The sequence below is a fragment of the Borostomias antarcticus genome, assembly GCF_949987555.1.
Source record: "Borostomias antarcticus genome assembly, chromosome: 4".
Lineage (NCBI taxonomy): Eukaryota > Metazoa > Chordata > Actinopteri > Stomiiformes > Stomiidae > Borostomias > Borostomias antarcticus.
Window position 1 is genome coordinate 32,491,179 of NC_140237.1, and position 10,721 is coordinate 32,501,899.

Here is a 10,721-nt window from a genome sequence, read left to right on the forward strand (position 1 = left end):
CGAGATACTGGATTTTTGATTCTCATGAGCTGTAAACTGTAATCATCAAGATTAATACAAAAAAGGCTTGAAATATTTCACTTTATGTGTAATGAATCTATATGAAAGTTCCCCTTTTTGAATTAAATTATGGAAAATAATGAACTTTTCCATGATATTCTTTTCTTCTTTTTTTTTTGATGTGCCCATACTGTATGTATGCATGTATGTGTGCGTGCATGCGTGTATGTATGTATGTATGTATGTGTATGTATGTGTGTGTGTGTGTGTGTGTGTATGTATGTACTGTATGCTTGTGTGTGCCTGTGTGTATGCATGTATACAAACTGCTCAGCCACATCAGCTAGCAAGACAGACACACCAAAGTGATGCACACACATGATCAGAGCCAAAAAAAATCAATTACTCAGGAGGATTAGAGCAGCCCTTTTGGAATCAAGTGTGGGATTACGACCTTGGCACGGATTAATGCTTTGACACTGGCTGAGAGTCCTTCCAACGGTCAGCAGACAGACAGGACAGTAGAGCTAAACCCTCGTTGGCTTTAATACAGGACCGTTTCCTTCCAGCAGTCAAATCGGTGTACGGACAGACATAAATCCACTCTGGCGCTTCTACACAGGGATCCGAGTACTGTGATCCAAGCATCAATCCACTAACTGTCCAAGTGTCCCATTTCCACGCACATCCGCAGTGAGATACGGCACGTCTCTGGCTGAAAGCTCTCCGAACCCGGGACACCTTGACTTGATGCTCGACTGCGGGCGCTGAAGGTCACTGGAAGGCCCGAGTCCAGTCACCCTGACATTCCTGCGAGCTTCTGAAAAAGAACAGAGAGTCTGGCTACAAAGTAAACACTTGTGGTGCCTTGTTTTCGAAGAATACCATTTCTACAATCTTACGAAGCTATCACATGCCGTCCTTATGATTCAAAGTCCCTAACCTTGAGGGGGGAAAAGTACAAGCCTTTGAATGCGGCCTTATTTGTGAAGACTATTTCAAAAACAATGGCGAGTTCTGTTCCGCAAGCACACTCACCTTAGCTGACGCCTCACAAGTGAAGCAACACCTGACGCTAAAAAGAGAGGGCTTGACTGTTTTCAACATCTTAGGTGACACAGTTCTTCAATTCCTTCTCTCCTATCACCCAGACTCACCCCTGACATTTCAGTCAATGTGGCCACAGTAAATGTAAAAATTCATAAAATAATAGGTAAAATTTCATAAAATAATAGGTGATAAAATAATACGTGAGAGGCAACACAAATTAACGGCATTCTCTTCTCTGACTGGTCGACCAAGAACAAATGCGACAATAGATATGAATGTTAGTGAAAGTCCTCATTTTTAGAGCCACCAGACCTGTCACTACAGGAACTGCGTCTCATAGCTGGGTGGTTCAAGTGTTTTAGAAGGTTTTTCCAGAGCTTTGAAACATAGTTCTTTTGATCTCTCCAGTCCTCTAGTGTAGTCTAGACGGTTAGCGTGCGTTCTCTGGGCCTCATCGCACTTCCTCCCGTGGTGTCCTTCAACTTATGTGCCAGCAGAGATAAAGAGCCAAGTATGACATGGCAAAAAAAACACCAATGCACATGCCCGCTTACTGCCACCAGAGATACCCCAGACCGGAAGGGAAGCAGTGGGGTAACGAAGAGAAAACAAACTCAGGTCGGCGCTCGGCTGATTTTTGGCTGAGCACAACGTGGAATGTACTGCTAATTTCACGTGTGAAACAGACTCCTTTCGTGAAATGACACAGAATATCACTTGAATACAAAATACAGTGACCCTAATTCCTCCTCAAAATTGTACGTTTTCCTCATCTAGATTGTGACAGCTAAGTCTTAATCCGTAAGGTGAAGCGAGGCAAACCGCACAGGTGGTAATTGAAACTGAAAAGCTACCACTTTCCCTCGGTGGGCATAAATAACATGCTACACCTAAACAAGTGTTGCCTGCCTGCGTCTCCTACCTACCCTCTGCTGTCACAAGTGAAGCGAGAGCACTGAAGCTTGTCGAACGTTACATGTGGTCCCAGAAGTGAAGGTAGGGTGGTGTGGTGTCTATCACTAACAGAAAATGCCACAACCTCTGTTCAATGAACGGTTTACGGCTAAGAAACAAAACCTACATCACGGCTCGGGATACCACAAAGGGCACGGTAGACAGAGGAGCAGACAAACAAGTGAGATTGTGTGAGATAGAGAAACGGAGAGCGACAGAGTGCGAGGAGTGTGTTCGTGTGCGTGTGTGAGAGAGGGAGAGGCTTAGAGAAAGAAAGCTAGTCAAAGAGAGAGAGAGAGAGAGAGAGAGAGAGAGGGGGGAGAGGTAGAAGGAATATCAGTCTGTCCTCTCCTCTTTTGCCTTCTCAGCTCCACAAGCAGCAACAGCACAGTGGATTAATTCATCACCATACTAAGTCTCTGCCCTCCTCTGGAATAAATTACCCAATGGCGCTCAACTTAGACTCCACACACACACACACACACACACACACACACACACACACACACACACACACACACACACACACACACACACACACACACACACACACACACACACACACACACACACACACACACACACACACACACACACACACACACACAACTCCACTGGCCAGAGAGGGCTTGAAAGAGCACACACCAGCAAAGGAGAGACAGAAACCCCTCGTCGCGTCGCGTTAGACGCTGCACTAAAAATAAAATTTTCTATACTCTGCGTAACCAGCGGGCAGTACACTTATTTTACACAGTGTGTCTGAAGTACGTACAGTTGGAAGTACCCCTGTAGCCAGTGGGTCTCTTTACTGGGGGCTTGGTTCAGGGGAATCACCTTGCCTGACTTCTCACCTCGGGAGAGGGAAGACTGGGGTTCACTGAGCAGACAACAAGGTGTCAGGAGGCAAGTCCACCACACATACTGATGCCCGGTGAGCCTGGAGGGAGGGAGGGGGGGGTCCAGTCAGCCTGGAGGGAGGGAGGGAGGGAGGGTGGGGTCCGGTGAGTCTGGAGGGAGGGGGCAGGAGGGTCCAGCCAGTCTGGAGGGAAGGAGGGAGGGAGTGAGGGGGGGGGGGGGGGTCCAGCCAACCTGGAGGGAGGGAGGGGGGGGGGTCTGGTGAGCCTGGAGGGAGGGGGCAGGAGGGTCCAGCCAGTCTGGAGGGAAGGAGGGAGGGAGTGAGGGGGGGGGGTCCAGCCAACCTGGAGGGAGGGAGGGGGGGGGGTCTGGTGAGCCTGGAGGGAGGGGGCAGGAGGGTCCAGCCAGTCCGGAGGGAGGGGGGGGTCCAGCCAGTCTGGAGGGAGGGAGCAGGGGGTCCAGCCAGCCTGGAGGGAGGGAGCAGGGGGTCCAGCCAGTCTGGAGGGAGGGAGGGGGGTCCAGCCAGTCTGGAGGGAGGGAGCAGGGGGTCCAGCCAGTCTGGAGGGAGGGAGGGGGGGTCCAGCCAGTCTGGAGGGAGGGAACAGGGGGTCCAGCCAGTCTGGAGGGAGCAGGGGGTCCAGCCAGTCTGGAGGGAGGGAGCAGGGGGTCCAGCCAGTCTGGAGGGAGGGAGCAGGGGGTCCAGCCAGCCTGGAGAGAGGGAGCAGGGGGTCCAGCCAGCAGGGAAGTGTTGCTCCTAAACACTGATCTGAGGGCAGTTTCTCTCATCCTGTTTAATGCTCAGGGTTCATGTTAAGCGGATGCTTAACGCGTGAGTCGGGGCAATCCCCTCCCGGAGTGGCCCGGTCAGGCTCCGTAGGCCAAGGCTATATAAACTCTGCTGTGTTTGGCTGGACCCTCAGTCAAAAGTCAGTCAGTAAGTCGGTCAGAAAGTCAGTCAGTCAGTCAGTCAGTCAGTCAGTCAGTCAGTCAGTCAGTCAGTCAGTCAGTCAGTGTTCGTCCATCTGTTCGTCCCCTTGTCCAGCCAGGAATCCACCCCTAGACTTACACAACTATCACAAGACCTTGTACTTGAGCCTTATCATGGTCAGAGCCGCCCAGATGGTAACGTATCCTTGACACAGCCTCACATCACTCTCCAAGCACCCATTAGCACACATCTCCTAATCAGGACAGAAGAAACTCACACTCTTTCTCTCACACACACACACGCGCTCACGCACACACACATGCACACACGCGCACACACACAGACACACCCACACACACACACATCCGCCAATATTCAGGGCCAACTATAGGGTCCACTGGTGGTCCATTCCAGAAGGATCCATTGATAAGACCGAAAAGAACAACTGAGGACACCTCAGAGAAAGAGGCTTAAACGTCTCCGGTTCAAGGAGATTGTTTTTCTGCCATTAGTCTAACTCAATCAGAGCACTAACGCAATCTGGAGGCCGTCTTGATGAGGGGGCATCTGTCACACCCACTTCTCACTGGATCCTGTGGTGACATTTGGCCACAACATTCAGCTTGACAGAGGTCCTCAAATAGCCTGCAGCCTGTCAAACACACACACACACTCACGCAAGCAAGCACACACGTAGAAAGCATGCGCTTGTACACACTTAGTAGTCGCACATTAATGTACACACACACACGTGCACACACACACTTGCGCGCACACACACACACACACACGAGTGCGCGCACACAGACACACACACACACACAATCTGGAGTTCCAGTATGCTTCAATAGAGAAAGCAAACATACACATCAGGGCAATCTGACACATTCAATATCTCAGAAAGAGCATTTTCTGAGGCCCAACAACATCTTGCATACATTTTGCAATTTACAAACAACCCTTTTAAGATTTTAATAATAAAGGAAAGATTCATGACTGTGCCAATGACCTAATGCTAGTCCAGATCTGTCGCCCAGGGGAAAGCTAAGCCTGCTGAATGAGAACTGAGCAAACCTGGCCTCCAACACCTCAACCAGTTCAACCCCCTTCCCATTCAGAAAGTCCACTGGTATTCAATCAAACAACTGATCCCAGAAACAAGGACTGCCGCATTCTCCCAGGACCCTTCGACAGCAACATGCTCCGAGTCCTATTTAAAACGCCTCAACAGAGGATGAAGTCCTATGAAGTGCCACTCATGCGTTAGCTAAGCATGACTCCTTCACTGCATGTTTTCTGCCTGCGATTCGAACGCGCGGCGCCTGCCGCTTGTCATAATGACATTGTGAGCGGTCGGGGGCGATAAAGCCAAGGTCCTGGACAGTGGAACGGTTACAGAGCGATCGATGCCCAATATTGATCTCCCAACAGCAGGTAGGCATGGAAATCAGATCCTCTCATCCTGACGCGCGGCTTAAAATAAACACACAAGCTTTCGTGCTGCTGATTTGATAGGCCCGTTGATGGAAATAGACATGTGCCCGTGGTAGGTTACTCTTAAGGGCATCTGAATGTTTTCAACAAAGACAGTCCACAGTGTACCACATAGGCCTATGAACCAACAGCCTTTGTAGGCTGCATTAGAAGTAAAATGCATTATGGTCCTCTACTCTAAGACTGACCTAGACATATTCTTTGGCCAAATACATTTTTGAGTTAGAAGGGGAAAAAAAACACATTTATATTCAAAAGGGCACATTGAAATTATGATACGGTTAATTGCTTATGGTCAAATACGCAGATGGTTCTTCTACTGACATGGACCATGATGATTTCCAATTAAAAATAAACATGTCAGCATGAATTCCTTCATACTGTGCGCCGGCTCTACAGCCACGTTAGGCTTCATTAATGCATCAAGATGATGACTAGAGTCTGCATGCCATCAGATCAGCAATGGCAACCTACATACAGCAGTGAGGCCGCGTGCAAGCCTGTCACTAGGGCTGGAAGTAGGCCATGTGAATGGAGTGGGCCAATACCTGCTTTCCTTACAGTGTCCCAAAACATTCTGAAACAACAGGAAAAACAAATCACTGACAATAACCACAATGCCAGTGACACTGAATTGTGGGTAAATAAATAGCTCTACGACCACAGAGATGGCACGTAATGAATCAAACATCTCAACTAATAAGCAGTCAGTAACCACAGGCGGTAAACAAAATTCTGTCTATTCATTTGAGAAAATTGCCAGGAAACTGTGACGTGGTGAGAGACATACTACATCCTCCTCAGTGCTGAGGCTTGGCTCGCTACACCTTGGCCCATAGGCCTGAAGCCCATAGGTGTGAACAGTACCACACGTTTCTATGTGTGACCCCGTGACCTGTTGATAGGGACAGCAGACAGACGTGGACTGCAGTTTAGCCTACACATTAAGGTAATAGGCAACAAAAAAGTCATTAGAATCAGATGTTAGGTAGGCTACATAAAATGACTAGTAAAAGGATGAAAATCTAAATATAATGTGGCAAGCACACACACACGCGCACTCCCGCACACACACTCTCTCTCTCTCTCTCTCTCTCTCTCTCTCACTCTCTCTCTCTCTCTCTCTCTCTCTCTCTCGCCTACGTGAGTGTGGTTCCCTCACCTTGCAGCTCGAGGGTTTGATCGGGAGTCCGGAGGCAGGATTTCCTTGCTGAGTTGTATTAGTCTGCTGGGGCGAGTGGGAATCCTCGGAGTCTTTTCCACTGTGGTAGACCACCCTATCAGAGATATGAATGCTTGAAGCACAGCCCATGCTTCAACCCCACTTGCGCCTCTTTCTTTTGCCCAAGTGCTTTACTTATACCCGACTGTCATTTGTTTTGTCCTTAGTTATCAGGCTTTCTTTCTTCTCCTGGTTCAATTAATCTTAATGCAAAAACGCTCTCCGGGTCCCCAAACACAAACCATGAATAATCGATCTATCTTTCTTCCTTTCCTCCCCCCACCCCCCGACCAGGAAGCTGTTTCCTTCTATGACTTTTACATGAAGTTAATTGGCGATAATTTTTTCTAAGGTACGTTTTATCCTCGCAAACATGAATCCCGTTATTCTTCAATTCGGCTGCTCAGATTCCATTAGCGATGTATCCGTCACTCGGGTTCCTCTCCACGCATTCGTACCACATCATCATTTTCAAAAGATTTTAACTTTACTCTTTTCAAGTAAACGTCACTCTTCTTCAATTCAAGCAATAGTTTTATCCATTTTTGTCCAATGCTGGTGCCGTCCTCCCCACCCAAAACCATCCAGTTAAATGGGGAGCCCTCTTTTCCTTTAACAAACTGGTTACCCACTTCAATTCAAGACATTGGCCACAAACCGGTTCTCACGACAGTTTGCTCCAGCCCTGAGCCGTTCATCATCAACAGGCTCAGATATTCACACGGCATAGTATTCTTCTCTTCAGCCGCTCCGACGTCAAGATCCCCCCATGCAGCAAAATGACATTTAGTCCGCCAAAACACTCCATTTATATCCCGAAATTAAACAATTGTGAAAAACAGAAATCTTGGTGTAAAATCTTCATTCAGACATTCGTTGTCAGATTGAAGATGCTTTGCCACAGATACAAAACCGGGTAAAATGGGTTACAGTGTATCACAGGCCCACGATTTTTTCTCTTTCTGAAAAAAAGATGTTAGATTCTGTCAAATCATATGTTGAGGTGCCACCTCTGGAGAATGCAATCGCTTCAAAAAAAACAAGCCCGTTCCGCGTCCCCAAGTTTCGGGTTTCAAAAAGGAAGGCTTGTGGTTGATATTTATAAACGCATACGCAGAAATTAGCTACATAATTGGGATTTCTATTAGTCTTTTCTCTGCCTTTCTAGCGTTTGCCCTTCCAATTCTTCAGCACTGCTTGACAGCAGCACATCCAATAAAAGCACCCGCAAGGATTGACCTACAGCCTTTACTGACGTTAATGCAAATGAGCGCAACTCGGCTAATCAGCATCGTCCTCGGCTCAGCTGGGTGGACCCCGCTCGCGGAGGGAAGTTTGAAAATTCCCAGAGAACATGGAACCCGTGCGGCTCTTTGGGGTTCGCTCGAATGGAACCCGAATAGGCACGCGCGAATAGAGGAGTTGACGTCCTATTGCGGTGCTTTTAAGAACGTAATGAAATAATGTTTTACACCCACCGCAAAGCTAACATAGCATAAAGCAATATGCTTCACATACCAACACAAGTGAAACCACAGTTGGACGTTGCTAGATTGTTAGATCACATTGATATCGTTCATCAGTCTATTGAAATCCCTGGATTTTATTCGAGTGATAGGCTAAATACAACATTCAGTGATATAGGGAGCCAATAGTTTGGTAATGATATAGCCTACTGTTTCATGATGCCTATTTCTAATGTCTCCTATTTACAATAGGGTTCTATCCTAAATGTATAACAACGAGAGGCACACGGTATGCCATTAGCAAACTACCTGCTAATTGTATAAAATAACATGTAGACCTATTTTATTTATTTCTTCTAATTTCAAACATATTTTAATTCTCTGTTGTTAATATGGGTGAATGTCTTAAACTACATAAACTATATCTTATTAAGGTTCTGAAACGACTTATTATTTCAACACTGAATATAAGCCTATCACTTAATATATGTTTCAGGAATAGCCTCTTCAAGACACGGAAGATACATGTAAACAGTCCAGACAGAGGCGTGGAGAGAGCATTCCAGACATACAGTGCAGAGCATAGAGACCATAATTCATCAGACACATTTCTAGTCGTCTCTGTGTGTGCAGTCAAAGCTTCAGACCCAGTTTATACTTCTATATCTGCAGTCTTCACGCTCTGATTTGCCAGGTGGGTGACACCAGCAGGCCTACTATGAACCTGATCAAAGAGCATGAGGTTTTCCAATGCAGACGTGCAGATATTACGCAATATTACCTCCAGAGTGTCATGTGTCTGTTCTTCCAGCAGGTGGCACTAGTGTACAGAGAATGGAAAAGATTGCAACAGTGCAACACTCTTTCTGTCAGTGTCCAGATCTGTTTCCAAAGCAACCAAATGGGATGATGATAACTTTATCTCTTGTTAATTGTCTAGTCCATTAGGGTCATGTGACCCTTAGATACCATATATATATAAATGTTTGGTGTGGCTATGTTTATCCAGTTGTCTGAGGAAGAGCGTTGTCGCTCGAAACGTCACTCATATTTTTTATCCATAAATAATCTTAATGGGAGCTACAGTGTGCGGACTCTTACTTTCTTTGGTACATATGCTTTTTTAGTCCAGCACCTGCCTTATTAATTATTTTGGGATGTGCGCGACCCACTTCTGATTTGGTTACACTTTATCTCTCCAAGCATCTCAGAGAACACTTTCATGCTCACATGTGTGAGCAGAGCTTTTTCGCGGCATGACCGTTTCATAGTTGCCATGGTGTCGAATGGGAGATATCAAAAGAGCTCTGCAGCCAACAACCATCTCTGCAGATTTATTTTTTTTGGGGGGGGGGGGGGGGGGGATTATGATTCAGAATTTTCTTTGCTGGAAGACACAAGATGTCTAGGAGGGAGTGGAGTGGTCACAGCTCGACCAGAACAGATGTGATCAGAACTCCACATTCCCTGTCAACTGTCATCTCACTGTTGGCAGACAGGCATCAGCCAAGTGGGCGCTACAGACTGGTTGTGGATGAGGCTTTTATCAGAGGAAAGGGAACAGTTGTCATTTCTCCACTGCGGGTGGCCGGAGTGATGGAATGATGTGCACGTCGCTCCGCCCTCGGAGGATCCTGTTCCCGCTATAACAAGGCTCTGAAGGCCCCGTCTGTCCCGGTCTGTCCCTGTCTGTCCCTGTCTGTCCCCGTCTGTCCCTCTCTGTCCCCGTCTGTCCCTCTCTGTCCCCCTCTGTCCCTCTCTGTCCCCCTCTGTCCCTCTCTGTCCCCGTCTGTCCCCGTCTGTCCCTCTCTGTCCCCGTCTGTCCCTCTCTGTCCCCATCTGTCCCATTCTGTCCCCGTCTGTCCCTCTCTGTCCCCGTCTGTCCCTCTCTGTCCCTGTCTGTCCCCGTCTGTCCCTCTCTGTCCCCATCTGTCCCATTCTGTCCCCGTCTGTCCCTCTCTGTCCCCGTCTGTCCCTCTCTGTCCCTGTCTGTCCCCGTCTGTCCCTCTCTGTCCCTGTCTGTCCCTCTCTGTCCCTGTCTGTCCCCGTCTGTCCCCGTCTGTCCCTCTCTGTCCCCGTCTGTCCCTGTCTGTCCCTCTCTGTCCCTGTCTGTCCCTGTCTGTCCCTCTCTGTCCCTGTCTGTCCCTCTCTGTCCCCGTCTGTCCCTCTCTGTCCCCGTCTGTCTCTGTCTGTCCCCGTCTGTCCCTCTCTGTCCCCGCCTGTCCCTGTCTGTCCCTGTTTGTCCCTCTCTGTCCCTGTCTGTCCCTGTCTGTCCCTCTCTGTCCCCATCTGTCCCATTCTGTCCCCGTCTGTCCCTCTCTGTCCCCGTCTGTCCCCGTCTGTCCCTCTCTGTCCCCGCCTATCCCTGTCTGTCCCGTTTGTCCCCGTCTGTCCCTCTCTGTCCCTGTCTGTCCCTCTCTGTCCCTCTCTGTCCCTGTCTGTCCCTGTCTGTCCCTCTCTGTCCCTCTCTGTCCCCGCCTATCCCTGTCTGTCCCTGTCTGTCCCCGTCTGTCCCTCTCTGTCCCTGTCTGTCCCTGTTTGTCCCCGTCTGTCCCTCTCTGTCCCTGTCTGTCCCCGTCTGTCCCTCTCTGTCCCCGTCTGTCCCTCTCTGTCCCTGTCTGTCCCTGTTTGTCCCCGTCTGTCCCTCTCTGTCCCTGTCTGTCCCCGTCTGTCCCTCTCTGTCCCTGTCTGTCCCCGTCTGTCCCTGTCTGTCCCTGCCTGCCTTGGCTTCAGGAGAGGAAGTAACTATGCT

The 10,721-nt window shown here is 48.7% G+C and overlaps 1 protein-coding gene across 1 annotated transcript in view; it reads right to left on the reverse strand.

Moving 5' to 3' along the window:
* The window catches only part of pde8a (phosphodiesterase 8A), a 44,535-nt gene extending 37,864 nt beyond the window's left edge, over positions 1 to 6,671 (reverse strand). The window contains exon 1 of the mRNA XM_084436846.1: positions 6,444 to 6,671. Within this exon, the coding sequence (XP_084292972.1) occupies positions 6,444 to 6,593 (150 nt within the window). The 5' untranslated portion in view covers positions 6,594 to 6,671. The remainder of the gene's footprint in view (positions 1 to 6,443) is intronic.
* Positions 6,672 to 10,721: the final 4,050 nt, after the last annotated feature.